The sequence below is a fragment of the Mustela nivalis genome (assembly GCF_964662115.1).
Source record: "Mustela nivalis genome assembly, chromosome: 6".
Taxonomy (NCBI): domain Eukaryota; kingdom Metazoa; phylum Chordata; class Mammalia; order Carnivora; family Mustelidae; genus Mustela; species Mustela nivalis.
In genome coordinates, this window is record NC_139025.1 from 115645095 (window position 1) to 115665667 (window position 20573).

The 20573-nt window shown below is 38.5% G+C and overlaps 1 protein-coding gene across 3 annotated transcripts in view; it reads left to right on the forward strand.

Moving 5' to 3' along the window:
* Positions 1-1231: 1231 nt before the first annotated feature.
* The window catches only part of REC114 (REC114 meiotic recombination protein), a 106781-nt gene continuing 87439 nt past the window's right edge, over positions 1232-20573 (forward strand). For 2 of the 3 annotated variants that reach the window (XM_082735796.1, XM_082735797.1), the window contains exon 1: positions 1232-1582. In XM_082735796.1, the coding sequence (XP_082591922.1) occupies positions 1388-1582 (195 nt within the window). In that variant the 5' untranslated portion in view covers positions 1232-1387. The remainder of the gene's footprint in view (positions 1583-20573) is intronic. The other variant, XM_082735798.1, reaches the window with a different exon arrangement.

Consider the following 20573-nt stretch of genomic DNA (forward strand, 5'->3'; position numbering starts at 1 on the left):
GCTGTTCTTTGCTCTTTTGCCCCTGGGGCCTCATCTTCCTTGAAACACCTTCCACTCTGACTGGTTGTGTCACTGTCTCCATCTCTGAAACTTTGTTCCTCAACGTGTCCTCCATATGGAATATCGGTTTCTTCTATGTTCCCTTGGAGAACTTTTTCTCATCCTTCAAGTTCGCACTGAAATGCCACCACCACTCTTCATCTGAATTCTCAGAGCACATGGTTTGTGCCCTTTCCGTGGCAGTAACTATATCATGGGTACCTCTCATTGTCTTCCTTATAAGATCCTAGGAGGCTAGACACATGAGCTCCTAGAAGGCTAGATATATGACTTACCCATTTCTGTAACCCCTGTACTGACCAGTGTAATTACACACTATGGATATTTAATCAGTGTTTTGTAGAATGAATAAACTACCACCTCTCTAAACATTGTCTATGCATTTACTACCCTTTGACATTTAATTTTAAAAATTATTTGCATTATAACTCTATTTTATGTGTTTGGTTAACATTGTCTCCATCCTCTGTATACTCTGCATCTGGTTTGACACAGACCCAATGAATACCTAAATTCTTGGTGAGTGGGGTAGACGCTTGGAGAGACTGTGGAGACCACACTTTTGCCCTGGCTGTGTAACCTTGGACAAACCACTTCAGCCCTCAGGACCTTATTTTGCCTACCATTTATTCAATGGGGGCAGTAATATCTGTTTTGCTTCTTTAATTCACAAGGTTGTTGGGAGGACAAATGAAATAACAGATGTAGAAGTGCTTTGTCGACTATAAATCACCCAGACCTGTCATTTAGTTGCACCTGCTGCTTGACTGGGGCACACCTTTTATAGCCGTCAGCTTCCCACCCAATTGCTCTTCTCTTTGGCAAGAACTTGACAGTCTGGAGTATGTCCGGAGGGTCACAGGATGAGGAGAAAATAGCCTTACTTCCTGAATGGCGTGTGGAATTGATGCAGTGTTGTGATGGGTTTGGGGTGGGCCATTTGAAAGGCTGCTGTTAAGGCAAACACATTTGTCCATGCAGCCTCGGAGAGCCGGCCTAGTCCCAGCGCGCAGAAGTTAGTTTTCAGAAATGTCCTAGTCAGAGCGTTTGGACCGGCTGGACCGTGACTTGAGCTCCCGAGGGCCTCAGGATAGTAGAGGCGAGGCCCACCACCATCTATCTACAAGCGTCACAGCCTCACTTGCAGGTAGAAGTTACTATCTCCACTTTTCCCACCAGCAGGAGAAGGCGCACGAGGTCCCAAGTGACGTCCACAATCCCAGCAGCCCCCTGCACGTGTCTTGGGGCCTGCCCATTGGCTTCCACTTGCGAGGAAGGTGGGCCTTGGGCCATCTCGCTTCCTGATTGGTTGGCTGTGCGGATTGGCATGGGCCCGCTCGCTGCGCACGCCCCGAAGCCGGACATGGCGGAGGCGGGAAAAGAGCCCGCAGGCCTAGCGTTCCCGGGAGGAGGTGCGACCCAGTGGCCTCTGCAGCGCTATGGCCGCTTCATGCCCTCGGGTACCGGAGAGCCGCCTGGGCTTGGTCAGGACGTTGGGGCAGCGTCTTCCCCCACATGGAAGGTGAGGCCTGTGGGCAGGAAAGGCCGCGCGTGCTCCACTCCTGGGAAGAGAGGGAAGACCGGGGCCAGTAGCCACACTGGGCCTAGTCTGCCGCCCAGGCAGGAGGAGGGGACACCTCGGGACTGGCACGACTGGCTAGCCAGGAGCTAACGGGAAACGTCTGTATGTAATCTCATAATTGGAACCAGTACATTCTCAAGATAATTACGCAAGGCAGTAGTCCTATGTTAAACAGATGAACGGGCGGTAGTTGTGTGTGAGAGACTTGATTCAGGGGCTGGCGATATGTCAGTGCACAAGATAGTAATGGTCCCTACCCTCAATTTTGTTTTCAGCCTAGTGGGGGACATGGTATTATCCAAATAACTGCCTAATTATTTAAACCAGTTCCATACCCTTATGTGGAAGGAAGGGTTGAGTAGCCCATGACCAAGTTATGCCAGGGGCGGTCAAGCACCCCACAGAAAAACTACTAAATTTGAATCCTTGCTTTGCTGCTGAGTTTCTCTGACCTTGGTTGAGTTGTCGATCCTCTTTTTACCTTATTTAACTTACCTCAAAATGGAGATAATAATAGTATCCCCTTCATAGCATCCTTGTGAGCCGTGAATAAGTTAATATATGTAAATTACTTCAAACAGTCCTGGTAAAATTATAGAAGCGTTTGCTGTGACTATTTTGTTGTTGTTGTTGTTGTAGTGGTGGTATGTTTTAATGCCAGGAGTTGCTAGTCATTCAGTTCCTTTTGGTCAGCTTTCACTGTTGGTTGTGGACCCTGAAGTTTTGGATTATGCCTGTGCATGCATATGTTAGTGTGATTTGGGTAGAAGAGTAAATTAGAACAAATACTTCAGATAGCCTTTGCAGCATATGCAAAGGTCTTACACCTGGAAAACCTCAGCACGTGTAATGTATAGAGGAAAAGAATAAGGCTGGTACTTAGAGAACAAATAGAGTGAGAGCACAAGGTAGAGAAACAGGTGCCTTGTGAACATTATCCTAAAGCTAGTTGGAAGCCACTGAAGGTTTTAAGTAGAAGAATTTTTGTATCGGAAAGATCACTCTGGCTGAAGTCTGAAGACAGAGTTGAAGGGGAATATGAGAAGATCCCTTAGAATGCTGTTGTTGCAGGCAAATGATGATAATGGCTTTGACTAGAGTGGGACTGCTTTGAAAGGATGGCAGTAGGGATAGAGAAATGGGACATATTAAAACTATATTTTGGAGGCCAAAATGACAGCACATGGAGGTTGATAGGATATAGGTGGTGGGAGTAAAGGACTTCTGAGCTTCTAGCAGGAGCAAATGGGTAGATGGTTGAGGAATGGAAAGCACTGGAGGAGGAACAGTGAAAGAAAGATCCAAGGCTTCAGTTTTGGATGTATGGAGTTTAAATGTGTTTGAAGCATTCAAGTAGAGATGTTGAGGTAGTTGGGTATACTGGTGTAGAAGAAAGATATGGGCTGGAGATGAATGTGTCATCAGCATGAAGGTGGAATTTATAGTTACGAGATTACATGAGATTTCAGGACCGAGTCCCAAGATGGCCCAACATTTGAAGGTTAGGTAGAGGGGACATAGTCCCTAAGGAAGATTGACAGGGGACAGGGATTGGGGGGGGGGTCCAGGAGAAAGTATCAAACCTACAGAAAGTTATTTTAAGAGGGAGAGAACAGTGAACTTTGTTGAACAATGCTGCAGAGTGGAGAAAAAAATGATGTCTGAGGGGTGTCCATTGGATTTGGCAACATGAAGATCCTTACAGTATTTACCAAGGGAATTTTCAGTGGAGTGAAATGGTGGAAGCCAGATGAGATGGGCTGTTGGGTGACTGGTAGGTGAGTGAGCAGAGTCACCATGCCTAGACAATTCTTCTGAGAGGGTTGGCTGTGGATGAGAGTAGATATGGGGCATAATGAACTGTTCACCAAATCCTCAAATATTAGATGTAGGGCACCACTTAAAGCTTGAAATCAGTGTATCTAGAATCATAAAAAAAGCATTCAGTGCCTCTTTATGTTCTTATAGAATGGTATATCCAGAGAAATTATATAGGCTGCAAACACAAAAAAGGATGAATAAAGTTAAATTGAAGGATGACTGATCTATTATTGTGTTTAAAAAAAAAAAAGAAAAAACAACCAGGGAAGTTTGAAGAATATGTAAATTCGGAGACTGCCCAACACTTTCCTTCACACCTTCTCTTAACACCCCTTCAAACCCTTTCTCCTAAGGCTTCTGTATTGGGTGCATTGGCTCATATGCCTATGGGTAACTCTTGGATTCTTATCCTGCAGCCAGAGGCCATGGACATTTGGCTGTTGTAAGGAGTTCATTGTTATTACAGTTATTTTTCCCTTCTTTTTGCAAAGCTTTTCATAATTGCTTATGAGGAATGGCACTTTTCAACAGTTTTCAAATGTTTGGCATAAAGCCACAGCTACAGTGACAAGAGATGAAGTTGGCTTTTGCAGTGCTTTTGAAAATGGAACATTTGTACCTTCCTTTGAATCTGTGCTGAAGCATCCTACCTGCTGTGATCAGTTTCAGCCTAGGTCTGTCATTTTTCTTTTTGGAAAAACGAAAGAGAAAACAAGATTTGTTCTATTTTATGTGCACTGTGACTATTGTGCAATAGTAATAATAAAAGATGAGCCATCTAAAGAACTGTACTAAGTCCCATGTGAATTTCTGATTTTAAAAATATGTGGTACCTGCAGTAAAAAAATGTGTTAGGTAAAGCATAAAAATATATTATTGTGGAGGATTGAGTCATTCTGGTCGTTTTTTTCCTAGGGAACTTTCAAGTTGAACCTTGGCTTAAACTACTTTGAGTTTTTTTATTTTTATTTTTTTTCTGAAGGTATAGCAAGAACTGATCTGGTATTTTTCTGTATAGTTATTTAATTACAGAGACTTTGTCACAATGGTCGCATGCTAGGGGCCACAAAAATGTTGACTCAAGAGAAAATATGGATAGTACAACAAGTCTTCTAAGACTTGAAATCCTGGTTGAGAGGGGAGGTCAAATCTGAGACAAATATTATACAGAACATCTAATATATGTATATCTATTTGATTTATTTGTCTGAATTGAATTATTATGAAAAGTAACTCTCTGGAAATAAGTTAATCAACAGTTTGGAAGCAAATAAGCTTTTTATAATACTGTAAAAAAAGTGTGAAAAAAAATCAACATTTAGAACTATGCTATTCAGACTTCATTGTGCACAGAAATCACATGTAGATTTTTTTTTTTTTAAAGATTTTTATTTATTTATTTATTTGACAGAGAGATAGAGAGCACAAGTAAGCAGAGCAGCAGGCAGAGGGAGAGAGAGAAGCAGGCTCTCTGCTGAACAGGAAGCCCGATGTGGGGCTCCATCCCAGGACCCTGGAACCATGGCCTGAGCTGAAGGCAGCTGCCCAACCAACCGAACCACGCAGGCGCCCATGGGGATTCTTTTTTAATGCAAATTCTGACTCAGTAGGTCGAGTATGAGGAATAAAATTCTGTAGTTCCAGCAAGTTCCCAGGTGATGCTGATGCTGCTGGTTCTAGGACCACACTTGGAGAGGCAAGGGTTTAGAAGACCTCGCATGAAATGGGCAGCCATACAGTAAAATTAATAAAATGAATTCATGGAGTTATGAAGTAAGGCAATCAGATTCATAATGAATATGCAAATGTCTTGTTAATAGGGTTAATATTTAAGCCATCTGTCATTTAAGTGGAATGAGCAAATGAAATACAAACTTGAACTTGGTTTTAATTCCTTACATCTGTTCTTCGCCCAAGCCTTTCTGAAAAGATTATCATAATAACAGATTGGTCCATTTTGTGTATTTTATATCTGAATATAATTTAGCTTACTAATTTGAGAATAATTTTGAAAGATGATGTTAAATTGTAGGTTGCTCTTAAAGTTTTACCATGTTTTTCAGATTCCAGGATTTCTTAGACATGCCCTAATTGGTTGAACCTGACAATTTCTTATTTTTTCCTTTCAAAGGGAAAAAAAAAATCAACCTTTAATTTTTATAGGAGGAACTTAAAATAATTGCCCTACTTAGAAATTAAGAAATAGAATATGAAGGAGGTGAACTTCTAAATGCAGATTCAACATAAGATATACTTCAGGTCCTCTCAACAGTGTCCTTTTCTTCCTTGTATTCTTAGTGCCTGCATATTAATACTTAATATGTAGCATATGATTGCTTGTTCCTCAGTGAATGTTTGAGTGTGTACTAACTTTTCTAAACTTTCCTCATGATAATGTGATAATTATGGCATGATAGTTACTATTTATTAAGGTGTTTACTTTGATTTCTTTCTTTTTAAAAAAAAATTTTATTTATTTATTCAACAGACAGAGATCACAGATAGGCAGAGAGGCAGACAGAGAGAGAGAGAGACACGGGAGGAAGCAGGCTCCCCACGGAGCAGAGAGCCCGATGTGGGGCTCTATCCCAGGACTCTGGGATCCTGACCTGAGCCAAAGGCAGAGGCTTTAACCCACTGAGCCACCCAGGTGCCCCACTTTGATTTGTTTCTGACAGAAGTCCTATGGAGCAAATATCATACCATTTTATAGATAGGTAAACTAACACTCAGGTGCAGTGGCTTGTCCAGGAACACTGGGATAAGTTAAGAATAAAGAATTTATTCAGAGTCTGGTTTAACTGCCTCTAAATGGTGTGCTTTTAACCACTATGCTGTTTGCCTCTGAAGCGTTAACATTTCATATACAGAATAGCATTTCAGTTATGTAGATGAGGGATTTTGAGATTAACACAGAGTGCAAATGATAAAAATGACAGGTTGTTTGTTTGTTTGTTTTTAAGGAAAATTTAAGATTCAGTAAAACCCCAAGAAAATGATTTTTAAAATAGTGAAATAGTAGTTCTTCTTTACATGTCTGGTAATTTTTAATTGGTGACTGATGTGAATTTTGCCCTGTTGGATGCAGGATATTTTTGTATTCCTATAAATATTCTTGAATTTTCTGGAAACAGTTTGATCCTTTCAAGTCTTGCTTTTAAGCTTTGTCAGGTGGGACCAGACAAATTGGAAGTCCATAGTGGGTCATTTGGTTGAGTTCTATTTTGTCATTTTCCATGTCAGTTCATCAGAGCAGCATTTGACCTAGGGCTAATTTTTTTCTCACTCCTGAGGCAAAACTCTTCAGGTTGTTCTACCCAATGCTCTGTAAATTATGAGGGTTTTCACCCTAGCTGATGAGAACAGGCACTATTCCCTGCCCTATGTGAGGTCTTGGGATTGTTCCCTTAAAGCTTTCCGAGTGGTTCTTTGCCCTGCCTCACATATGTATATGTAGAAGAGCTGGGGAATCTCTGCAGGCTTGGGAGTTTTCTCTCTGGTATTCTGTCCTGTGAACTGTAGCCACACTGTCCTCCCTGGACTCACATCTCTAGCCCCTTAACTCAGGGAAGCCTCACCCTGTTCTGCCTGGGCTCCTCCTCTCAGTGCTTTGGCCTGGAGACTTTCTCCAAGAAGTAATCTAGGGCAGTTGTAAGACTCACCTCCTTTGTTTTCCATTATAGCTCAGGAATCATGATTTTCATTACCTGGTATCCAGTGTCTTGAAAACTGTTGTTTCTTCTAATTTGTTCTGTTTTTTAGTTGTTTGAGGCAGGAGGGTATATTTGGTCCCTATTACTTTGTTGGCCAGAAATGGAAGTCCATAGTGGGTCATTTGGTTGAGTTCTATTTTGTCATTTTCCATGTCAGTTCATCAGTTCAACAAAATGTTATTAAATTGTCTACTGGCTACTTAGCATATAGTTAGGCACTGGAGAGGCTATGGAACTGTTCTTGTGCTTTCACAAGGACCCTGTAAGAACATGTAGAGGGCCTGATCATAGAGCAGTGTTTCTCAAGGTGTATTGGGCTGACTGCTTTCAACAGTCTCCTGGGGTGCTTGTTGAAAATGCAGTTTCATGGTTCCTGCACTGGACCTATTGAATTAGAATCTCTGGGGGTGATACTCTAGTTATAACTAATTTATGTACTGCGGGCCATCCTCACGCCCCAATTCTGAAGAGAAGGTGGGGAAGAGGGAATAATTGACAAAGTAATACTGATACTCTTACAATTTGTATTTTTGTCAGCCTCTTCCAATTTAATTGTCACTACTCTTTAGATCTGTCTTACTACCATTTTATAGAAGCTGAGGCCTGCCTAGGCTAACTGGCTTGCCAAAGGTTTACATAGGAAGTAGAACTAATTCTAAAACCCTGTTTTCCTCAAGTCAGTCCTCACTGTGCTGTACGCTTCCTACAGTGGTATTTTCTCTTTTGTAGATGTAGGAGTCTCCTTGAGAGTTATTTTTCATGCAGCTTATTTTTTCTGAAGAGCTAGCAGGTTATATTATGTATTAATTACAATTGATATGGACTCTGAGTAACAGAAAATATAAAATAACAGCAGATTATATAAGGTGAAAGTTTATTATTCTCCTTGTAAAAGTGCAGGGCTGGTATGACACTCCACAGTGTCAGGAATTGAGGAGCTTTCCGTTTTTTTCTCTGCCACGCCTGGCCATGGTCTAATAGCCCAAGATAGAAATGATATCTAGACAGCCTGGTGGAGGAAGGGATCAAGAAGTAACAAAAGGATATATACCTGCTGTCTCTTATGGAAGATTCCCCATAAGCTGCCACATGATAGTACCCCTTACAGCACAGTGGCCAGAACTTTATTTTTTATAAAGAGCTGTGGCCCCATCCTAACTTCATAAACAGCTGGCATATGTAGTCTCTATTCCTCAAGATCATGTGTCCAACTAAAACCCAGCATTGGAGAACAGCTAGGAGTCTGCCACATACTTTTCTCTTCTGACTCTGGAGACTGCCAAGAAATGAAGGCTTATTCTGGGGTCCCTGGCTAGAACTCAAGGGCACTTTTTTTTCTTTTCTTTTCTTTTTTTAGATTTCATTTATTTATTTGAGAGTGAGTGAATGAGAGAACATAAGCAGGGGGAGGGGAATGGGGAGAGGGAGAAGCAGACTCTCTTCTGAGCAGGGAGCCTGATGCAGGGGTCCATCCCAGGGCCTTGGGATCATGACCTGAGCTGAAAGCAGATGTTTAACCAACTGAGCCACCCAGGCACCCTCAAGGGCATTTTATAATAACAATACCAATAACCAAAATATCCTGTTATTTAGTGCATAACTACAATATGGCCATAGATGTATACATTACTTGTGGGGTTTTTATTTTTGCTTTTTTTTTTTTGTCTGAGTATTATGCACTTGTAATTGTTTATTATTGTTGCTGTTAACATTTAGCCTTTCTATGAAACAACAGAAACAAAATACTGAATTTTACAGTTTTGTAATGGGTATATAGCAGAATCACTTTCATTAGCATATATCTTCTACTAGTTTGTTGAAATAATTTATGAATCACTTTAGTTACCAAGAGGGAAACAGCTGATAGCCTACTTAACAGTCTTCCATGTTTTTCATATTTTGTGATGCATAAATCCCTTAGGGCCAATATATATAGAGAGAGCTGTGATACTTTCTGAGGGGTCTTAAAAGCAGGAGGGGGGGACCCTTAATTGAGTACATAATCTGTCACATTTGAAGAGTAACACTATTTTAACCTTTCATCTAAGATAGAAATACATTTGAAATACTTTTCTGTATTTTCATATATTTAACTTTTTTCTGTTTAACTTTATTTTTTATTTTAGTTTTTTAGAGAGGGAGATGGGAGTGTGGGACAAAGGGAGACGGGAGGATGGGACAGAGGGAGTTGGGGAGAGAGAGAATCTTAAGCAGTCTCCATCCCCAGCAAAGAGCCCAATATGGGGCTCTGTACAGCAGCCCATGAGATCATAACCTGAGCTGAAACCAAGAATCAGTCACTTAACTGACTGAGCCACACAGTCACCCCCTTTTCTTTTTTTTTTTTTTTTTAAACTTTAGATTAGTGTTATAGTACAGTCTTGCCCAAATATATGCAGGTAAAATATTAGGAGACTCTGATTTAATCATGTATAACCTGTGCCTGAAAAGCCAACTTGTAATATAGGCAAGTTCTGTATTTCAGTGTGTCCTATCATATTGATGTTGAAATACCACAATAGAGGTCAGGTTGATTTAAATCTTTTTCACCCCATTTTATTGCGATATAATTGACCTACAAGATTAAGTTTTAGTTGTATGACATAATGATTTCAAATATGTATATTTGTGAAATGATTACCACAGTAAGTTTAGTTAATATCCATAACCTTACATAGTCACAAATTTTTTTCCTTGTGGTGAGAACTTTTTTTTAAAAAACATTTTATGTATTTATTTGAGAGAGAGAGAGAGAGAGAGAGAGAGAGCATGATCAGGGGGAGGAGCAGAGGGAGAGGGACAAGCAGACCACCCTCTGAAAATGGAGCTCTTCATAGAGGCAAGGGGAGGTTGGATCCCAGGACCCTGAGATCAAGACCTGAGTGGACTGAACCACCCAGGTGCTCTAGTGATAAGAACTTTAAAGAACTATCCTCAGCAATTTCCAAATATTCAGTATAGTATCGTTAGCTATGGTCGTTATATTGTATATTAACATCCCCAGAACTTATAAGTGGAAGCTTGTACCTTTTGATCAAGTTCAGGTATTTTGCCCGCCCACCTTTGTTCTCCACCAATCCATTCTCTGTTTCTGTGACTTTGGGGTTTTTTTAGGTTTCACATGTAGGTAAGATCATCCAGTATTTGTCTTTCTGTGTCTGGCTTATTTCACTTAGTATAATGCCCTCAAGATCCATCTACATTGTCACAAATGGCAGGATTTCCTTCTTTTTATGGATAAATAATACTCTATCATGTGTATATATATCTCAAATTATCTTTAGTCTTTCATTTTTAAGTCTTGGCTATTACAAACAGTGTGGCAGTGAACAAGGAGGTTCATGTATCTCTTCAAGATAGCGATTTCATTTCCTTCAGATCTATCCCTAGAAGTGGATTTGCTGGATCATATGGTATTTCTTTAATTTTTGTTTTTCGAGGAATGCCTATGATGTTTTTCTTTGTGGTTGTACCAATTTATGTTCTCACCAATAGCATACAAGTGTTCCTTTTTCTTCATATCCTTGCCAGAATGTGTTACCTCTTGTCTTTTTGATAACAGCCATTCTAGCACATGTGAGGTAATAGCTCATGATTTTCATTTATATTTCCTTGAGGATTAGTGATTTGGAGTACCATAATATGTACCTTTTGAACATCTTTGGGAAAATGTCTTTTCAGGTCCTTTGTCCTTTAAAAAATTGGATTATTTGCTTTTTTTGCTATTGAGTTATATGAGTTGCTTATATATTTTGGTTGTTAATCCCTTGTTAGATATGTGGTTTGCAAATATTTTCTCCCATTCTGTGGCTGTCCTGTCATTTGATTAATCCTTTCTTTTGCTGTGCAGGAACTTGTTAGTTTGATAGAGTCCACTTATTTATTTTTGCTTTTGTTGCTTGTACCTTAAGTGTCATATCCAAAAAAATCATTACCTAGACTAGTATCAAAGAGCTTTTCCCCTGTGTTTTCCTCTAGAAGTTTTATAGTTTCAGGTCCTGCATTTTTCTTCAATCCCCTTTGAGTTAATTCTTGTGAGTAATGTAAGATGGGACACTAGTTTCATTTTTTTGCATGTGAATATCCAGTTTTCCCAACACTGTTTTTTTCCATGGAGTATTCTTGGCTCCCATGTCAATTAGTTGACTAGATATGCATGGGTTTATTTCTGGGTTCTCTATTCTGTTCCATTGGTCTGTGTGTCTGTTTTTATGCCAATACCATACATACTTTATTTTATGACCTAAATCTTAAGCCACATTTAGGTTAGGAACTGGAAAGAAGAGAAGATACAAATATGATAAATGTTTTCCCTGACACCTTAAAATTAATATCTTTTTCTGTGATGACTTGGTCATTAGAGATAACATTTTTCTTTGAGCTTTCCATATTGTGCCAATGTGAACATTCCAGTAAAATGCTAAATCACTCATTAAAAATATTTCCCAAGAACCGGAAGTCAGCGATTTTTTTTCTCAAATGCCTAGATTATATTAGGCATTATGACATTTGGAATTTGTAGAGTTAGGGCAGTACATGTAGTATCCTTGTCCTTTGCAGTAAGCTGAATACCTTCACTTAATCAAGCTTAGACCTAGTCAACAAAGAAAATGGAAGCCTCTTGTAAAACTTTTTGTTTTAAAGAAATTAAAACATAATCAAAGATGCATAAAATAATGCAGTAAGTCCACATGTATGTGTCATCAGCTTCAATAGTCATCAGCTCATGGCTAGTCTGGTTTCATCTGTATCCTATCCATGTCCATTGTGTTATTTTGAAGGAAATCTCTGATATCATATCATTTTATCAATGATTTCAGTTACCTCTAAAAGGTAGGGACTTTAAAAGAAATCATAATACCACTTTTGTCCTAAAAAGTTCCTTAATATTATCAAATATTCAGTGTTCACTTCTTAAGTGTCGTAATTCTCTTTCAATCATTCTCTTTCATCCATTATGATTGATGTATCTTTTAGTCTTTACGTTTTCTTTGATCTTTTTCCCTGACCCACCTTTCTCCCTTCCTTGCAATTTGTTGAAACAAACAAACAAACAAACAGGTTCTACAGAGTTTCTGACTGTGGATTTTGCTGACTGCTTCTTTGTGGTACAGTTGATCTGATCCTTGGGCCTGCCTAATTCTTGTGAATTGCTAGTTGAAGCTAGAAGTGAGGTCATGTTCAGGTTGGGTTTTTTAAATTTTGTTTTTTATGGCAAAGGTACTTAAAGGGGGTTGGTTTTCTTCCTGTTGGAAGTATGTAGTGCCTGTTTATTTCTCTTCGTGATGTTGCAGCTAGAGCCTAGAGCTCTAGAGCCATTAATTAGGAGTTGCAAAAGGTGATATCCTAATTTTATTATTTTTTTCTTCATTTATTATTTGGAACATAAAAATATTTCATATTCTTTATAGAAGAAAAAGTTCTTCATGTCGGCTAGTGTTTACATGGTCACTGGTTTGTATAGGAGAGGTATGATATATGTTTAATTATTTTCCTTCATTTACCACTGAAAAAGTTTTTTTTTAGAATCGTCTTGTGCTGGAGAGTGACTTTTTTAAGACTGGTAGCTTTTAAGGTCTTCTTCTGTTCTTTCAATTCAAAATTTTTATTGGGTTGTATCTAGTGTGTTTCCCTACCCCCACCATCAGTGCCTGGAACTTGAATCCCTTGTATCTCATGCCTTTCTGCAATCATGGGATAATTCCTGTTTGTTGAATCATTGTGTCTCCTCTGTCTCTTTCTACCCCTCCACTTTAGCTGTTATCATTAACACTTGTTCTGCATTTGATCCTTTGTTCCACATTACCTTATCTTACACACATGAGTTCTTCCTCTTTGTAGTTTTGCTCTGTGTTTCTAAATATTTCTTCTACTTGCTTTTTCAGACCATTAATTTGGTTTCAACAGTGTCCATCCAATTCTTCAGTTAAGCTATTGAGTTTTTTTCCTTAGTTTTTATGAGGCATAATTTAGCTCTAAGACTCTGCTTAAATGTTCTTAATTATATATATTATTGTAATTATGTATGTATGTGTATATATATGTATGTATGTGTGATATTTATATGTGTATGTGTTGTAGTTGAGGTTGTTGTCCATCTCCTTTGACAGTTTTGTTCCACCAGGAGCCACCTATTCTGGGTTTTCTGTTTGTTCTTCATTACTTTAGCTACTAGGTATATTGTTATTTTCCTTTGTCTAACTTACACTTCTTTTTACCCTTGTGGCTCAAGTTCAACAGTGAATATATATCTTAACTGGTAAATGTTAGGAAGTATATGATAGCTTCTGGGCCTTCTTAAAGGGGTAGGAAGGACTCAGCTCAGTAAGTTGTCCATCTCCATTGTGACTTCTTAGAGGCTGGGAGACCAGTAGGAATTTCAGAATACACAGGCTGGTACTGCTCTTTTTCTTGGTTGGCCGGTGGGGTGAGGTTGTCTACAGTTTCTACTGGTAAGATTCTTTCCCAAGAACTGGGACATTCCTATCTTTGTCCTAGGGTTCTTTGCTCAGAGGAGGGCCTCCTTTCTCTTGGGGGTGGAGAAAGTATGCCACCTCTTTATATCTGAATTCTAAGACCTCAACCCCTCCTTCTGGCCCATTTGGATGCTGATTTTTAGTAACTTCTCAAGGAGAGGTAGTTGGTATTTGGTTTGGATTTGGGAAGGGAAGACTGCAAGGATGCAAACTACCATTTTTCCTAACCTCCTTGGAAATCTCTAATTAGGTATTTTCAGAGTGTATGAATATACTATAAAAATCTTTTAGGTGAAGGATTGCAACAAATACCTGAAAAATAGAAAGTATTGAATTCCCAGATATCTGGTTAACTCTCTAATGCCTTCAGGTCTTTGCTCAAGCCTCACCTTCTCAATATGTCTACCCTGACCAGCCTATTTATATTATAATTTTCATGCCTTGTCTTTATACTCCTGTTCCCCTTACCCTGCTTTATTGTTTCCCTACCTTCTGTACTTTCCTACATACTAGATAATTTACTAATTATGTTTACTTATTACTTATTTACTTATTATGTTAAATGGTGTGCCTAGAGCATTTGACACCCAGAATGGATAACTTTTTAGCACTCTACTGCCTAAATGATGACATTATTTTCATAAAATTTCCACAAATGAAATCGTTCATTTATTATATAGATAGTAAACTCTTTTATTGAGCTTCATTATTATAATCATGGCAGTAAAATAAATAAGAAAAGGGAAATACACACTACAAGACAGGAAAAAAGCACAACTCTTTAGCTAATTGTTTTTACATCTTGTTAACTTCTGAACCTTGATTCTTTGCTTAGAGGCTGATATTTTATGTAATTAATCACCCACAAACTAACAAGTGATTAAAAAACCTGAATCTCTCAACGGTACAGTTTAGGCAACTAATGATAAAATTACTGTTTTATTTCCTTTTTTTGTTCTTTAGTTTGAAACATTAAATAATTTTAAAATAATGTTAAGAATACTGTTCAAGTTTAGCAAAATATTTTGAGTGTGAACTAAAATTTGCACTTAAACAAAAATGTTCCATCTTGTGCTTGCACTCTTGTCTCATTTAAGTTTAAATTTTAAAATTAAAATTAAAATTTTAAATTTTAAACACAGGCCACCTGGGTGGCTCAGTTGGTTAAGCAACTGCCTTCAGCTTAGGTCATGATCCCGGAGTCCCAGAGTCAAGTCTCAAATTGGGATTCCAGCTCCAAGGGGAGTCTGCTTCACCCTCTGACCTCCCTCTTATGCTTTCTCTGTCTCTCTCTCAAATAAATAAATAAAATCTTTTTAAAAATAAATAAATAAAATTTTAAACGCAAATATAAATACCAACAGGTCCCAGCATTGGACAAATGACAGCATTGGAGTAACTCCAATCTGTTTGCGTTTATAATCCCTATGCTATCATTGTTTGTTTTGAATCTAGTTGAAATGTAGACTGTAGTACTGCAGGGTTGAAGTGAACTTTGTCCTAAGAAGGGGTTGGAGACAAGGATTTTGCATTGAGCAAACTTGATGTCAAATCTTTGTGAGCTATTCTTGAAAAAGATGTATGTGGTTAAGTGTGCAATATATGTGGGCCAACATTATAATTAGGAATTTCCCAAATGAATGTGTGAAAAGCAAAGTTTATTAAAGAATAAATACTAAAAGTCCGATAATTTGAAGCTTATATATGTTTTATTCAAACTTAGTAACTATAGTGGTTGTTTAGAACTAAGACCAAAAAAAGACTTTTACAGGGAGGGGTAGTTCATCAGTCACATTGGTTAAAATTGTGGGCACATGGTGGTAGTAAAAATCAGATTGCTTGTTAGTCTGTTTGACTAATGTATATAAATTCTTGACACAGCATTCCCTTATTGCCTGAACCAGGGTTCACTGCTCTCAACATCCCACCCTTAGAATGCCACTAATTATATTTGTTTACTGTAGTCTTTACTGTACGCTTGCCCTGCATCCCATCCTCCATTAGTTCCATGAGGGCAGCTACTAATTTTGTTCAGTTATGTTTCCCATCTAAAAATGCTTGGAGTCTAGTAGGTGCTTAATAAATATTTGTTGAATGAATGAAGCTCAAGGTCAGGGACATTCCTTTCTATGTTTTATTTTTCTCCTTTCCCAAATATTTATAAAATAAATCACTATATAGTGGGTTCTTTATTAATGTTAGCTGACTGAAATGCTTGATATGTGGTGTCTTTAATCTCTACAGAAGAATTTAGAATTTTAATTGTTGCTGCTGTTAACAAATTGCTACAAACTTAGTGGCTTAAAACAACTCAGACTTGTAGCTTATAGTTCTGCAGTCAGAAGCTTGAAATACATCTTAATAGGGCTAAAATCAAGGTGTCAGTAGGGATTCTTTCCTTCTGGAGGCTCTAGGAGAGTATGTTTCTGCCTGTTCCAACCTCTAGAGGCTGCTTGAATTCCTAGCCTTGTACTAATACCATCCATCTTCAAAGCAGTCAGATTTCCTACTCTGATCTCTGATTCTTCTGCTTCCCTCTTTCCCTTGTAAGAACCTTGTGATTATACTGGGCTTACCTGGATAATCCAGGCTACTCTCCCATCTCAAGATCTTTTTTTTTTTTTTTAATTTTATTTATTTATTTGACAGAGAGAAATCACAAGTAGATGGAGAGGCAGGCAGAGAGAGAGAGAGAGGGAAGCAGGCTCCCTGCCAAGCAGAGAGCCCGATGCGGGACTCGATCCCAGGACCCCGAGATCATGACCTGAGCCAAAGGCAGCGGCTTAACCCACTGAGCCACCCAGGCGCCCCCATCTCAAGATCTTTAACCTGAATTACCTCTGCAAAGTTTCCTTTGCCATGTAAGATATATCCACGTGTTCCAGGGATTAGGACATGGAAATCTTTGAGGGACCATTATTCTGCCTGCCTCAGTATCTTGCCAATACTAAATGTTCCTATCCATGAACAAAATATCTTTCTCCATATATTTATGTGTTTTTAAATTTCTGTCAATTTTCAGTGTACAGATCTTTTTCACTTTTTTGTCATATCCCTAAATATTTCATATTTTTGATGCTGTTATAAATGTTGATATTTTTAAAATTTCAAACTCTAATTGTTTTTTTCTAGGTTGTATAAATTTAGTTTTATTCTAAGAAAATCAATTAGATTTTCTACATAAATGATCATGTCTGAATTTAAGACTGTTTTAATTCATTCTTTTATTTCTTCTTCTTGCCTGATTACAAAAGTTAGAACCTCCAGGATAATGTTGATAGGAGTGGTAAGAGCTAACATTATTGTCTTATTCTTTATCTTAGAAAGCTTTCCATCTTTCCTGCTAACTGTAGGTTTTTCATAGATACCCTTCATCAGCTCGAGGAAGTTCCTTCTATTCCTGGTTTGCTGAGTTTGTAAATAAGGAGTGGATGTTGGTTTGTGTCAAAGGCTTTTTCTATATATTTCTCACTATTGAGGTGATTATATGGTTTTTCTTTTTAGTTTATTAAGATAGTGAATTATATTCAGTTCAAAATACTTCTAATTTCTCTTTTATCTTATTTACCCATAGGTTATTTCGAAGTGTGTTACTTAGTTTCAAAATATTTGGGGAGGTTTTTTTTCAGAGATCTGTCTGTTACTGATTTCTAATTTAATGTTAGTTTTGATAGAACATACTTAACATGTACTAAGCCTTGTTTTATGGCCCAGAATTTTGTCTGTCTTGGTAAATGCTCTGTATTGGAGAATGTGTATTTTGCTGGTATTGGTTAAAGTGTTTTATAAATGTCCATGAGATTATGTTGGTTGATACTGTTCTTCAAATCTACTATTATTTACTGATTTTCCATATACTTGTTCTGTCAGTTATTGAGAGAGGGGTATTGACAGCTCTGACTATAATTGTGGATTTATATATATTCCTCCTGTTGTTCTATCAGTTATTGCTTCATGTATTTTTAAGCTCTCTCCTTGGGAACATAAATGTTTAGGATAGTTATGTCTCTTGATTAACCTACCCCTTTATCACTATGAAATGACCATCTTTATATCTTTTTGATATTTTTGCTTAATGTTAATATACATACTCCAACATTCTTTGACTAGTATTCTCATGGTATATGTTTTTCCCACTCTTTTGTTTTTAACCTGTTTATATTTTTATATTTAAAATGCATTTCTTGGGGCGCCTGGGTGGCTCAGTGGGTTAAAGCCTCTGTCTTCAGCTCAGGTCATGATCCCAGGGTCCTGGGATCGAGCCCCACATCAGGCTCTGTGCTCAGCAGGGAGCCTGCTTCCTCCTCTCTCTCTCTCTCTGCCTGCCTCTCTCTGCCTTCTTGTGATCTCTAACTGTCAAATAAATAAATAAAATCTTTTAAAAAAAATAAATAAATAAAATGCATTTCTTGGGGTGCCTAGGTGGCTCAGTGGGTTAAAGCCTCTGCCTTCAGCTCAGATATTAATCTTTTTTTTTTTTTAAAGATTTTATTTATTTATTTGTCAGAGAGAGAGGGAGAGAGAGCGAGTACAGGCGGACAGAATGGCAGGCAGAGGCAGAGGGAGAAGCAGGCTCCCTGCCGAGCAAGGAGCCCGATGCAGGACTTGATCCCAGGACACTGGGATCATGACCCGAGCCGAAGGCAGCTGCTTAACCAACTGAGCCACCCAGGCGTCCCTCAGATATTAATCTTGCTCTGTTTCTTCCCTATGTGAGTAGAGTGCTGTTCCATTCAGTGCTTGACTGTTGTGTTTTCCACAGTGACTCCAATACCAAAATGCAGTGGGCAGGAATGCTTGGATTTCTACTCCTGGTGATAGGCAACAGATGTCACTTGCTCAAGACTTTGTAAATATTGAATGAATAAATGTATGAATGGGAAGGTTTGGACTTCAAGTTAGGGGCTGTTGATTTTGAAATGACTGTTGGGCCTTTAAGTGAAGATCACAAGTAAGCAATTAGAAGTAGCAGTTTGGAGAGCAGGGGAGAAGTCTCCTGGGATTCTCATGGAAGTCATTAGTTACCACTTGAAAAAATTACAAAATAATTTGGAAGGAATTGGTGTCTCCATAATGAGTGTTTCTAGCCAACAAAAGACGTAGACAAAAATGTTCATAACAGCATTATTTGTGCTCAACCTAAACTGGAAAACGATATTCATCAACAAAAGAATGAAATAATAAATTGTGGTATCATTGTAGAGTGGTATTCTGTAGTACTGAAAACAAATGAACTTAAGTATGTGCAACAACACTGATGAAGACTGACGGAAAATAATTCTTTCTATATGATTCCATTCATACAAATAGGGCTAAACTATGGTGTTAGAAATATGGCTACCTTAGGGGGAGGAGGGAGCAGGTAGTGGTTGGGAGACAGCACTAGGGTACCTTCTGGAAGGCTGGCAGTGTTTTCTGTTTCTTCACCTGCGTGGTGATTATTATACGTTTGTTTTATCATCATTCATTAATTTATACATTTAACTGTTGGATACTTTGGGGAATATTTTTGGCATATATAGTACATTTGTAAAAAATAAGCTGTCAGGGGCACCTGGGTGGCTCAGTGGGTTAAAGCCTCTGCTTTCGGCTCAGGTCGTGGTCCCAGAGTCTTGGGATCGAGCCCCACATCCAGCTCTCTGCTCAGCAGGGAGCCTGCTTCCTCCTCTCTCTCTGCCTGCCTCTCTGCCTACTTGTGATCTCTCTCTGTCAAATAAATTAATAAATAAAAATCTTAAAAAAAAAAAAGCTGTCATGTTGAAAAATTGCCTCTCAAAGAATTTGTTGACCAGGCTCTAGTTTTGAAAGCTGTACTTGACTCCTAGCTGTCTTTGTGATTTTAAGTGGTCATGAGGCATTCAAGATAAACCATTTAAACTGTGGCTGGAAGAGTATCATACAAATAACTGAGTTCCTAATCCTGGAAAAGAGACGGAGCAATAACCACCAAAGTGCAGAGTTTAGCATACCTTCCTTGACATCTAAAATACCATTTGGGGGGGGGGGGCCTGCGTGGCTCAGTGCGTTAAAGCCTCTGCCCCACGTCAGGCTCTCTGCTCAGCAGGGAGTCTGCTTCCTCCTCTCTCTCTTCCTGCCTCTCTGCCTCCCTGCAATCTCTGTCTGTCAAACAGGTTAATAGAATCTTTAAAAAAAATTTTTTTTAAATACCATTTGTTTTTTTTTTTAAAGGTTGGAATTTAAAGTGAATTAGAGAAATCTCAGTAGGAACTCCTTAAGTTTAAATATAGCATTAAAGCTGGATTCCCCACAGATGAAACTATGAAAACATTATTTCTCAAAAGAATGTAGTAACCTTATAAAGATAGATTTCAGTTAGGTATGTATTCATTGTTTTGAGCTTTGAGCATTGAGGTAAATCCATAATTTCATTTAGTATTTATACAAGGATGTTTATCTTTCAGTATATTAAAGCTACCTATATATAGAAGGTAGTCACTTAAGACCCAAATCCCAGTTTTCTATACCTATGAATCATGTCCTCTTTGATATTTTGATTTCATTGCTTCAACTCCCCTCTGAAACTATAGGCCAAATCTAGCGAGAAAAATATAATGAGAATAAATGCAAGATCTTACATTTAGGTTTGGATTAAGAATGTGAAGGAATGATTTACCAACATAAGTGATAAAGTTTCAAGAGGTTTTACTGATACCAGATCATTCTTCAAATGGGACTACCCCCTCAAAAGGTTAATGTCGTTGTAGGCTGTACTGTGTAATTGGAGATAGACCACACCCAGCACATTTCGGTCAGTTTGGGGCACCATATTTTTTTTTTTTAAAGATTTTATTTTGATTTGTCAGAGAGACGGAGAGAGAGCGAGCATAGGCAGACAGAGTGGTAGGCAGAGACAGAGGGAGAAGCAGGCTCCCTGCCGAGCAAGGAGCCCGATGTGGGACT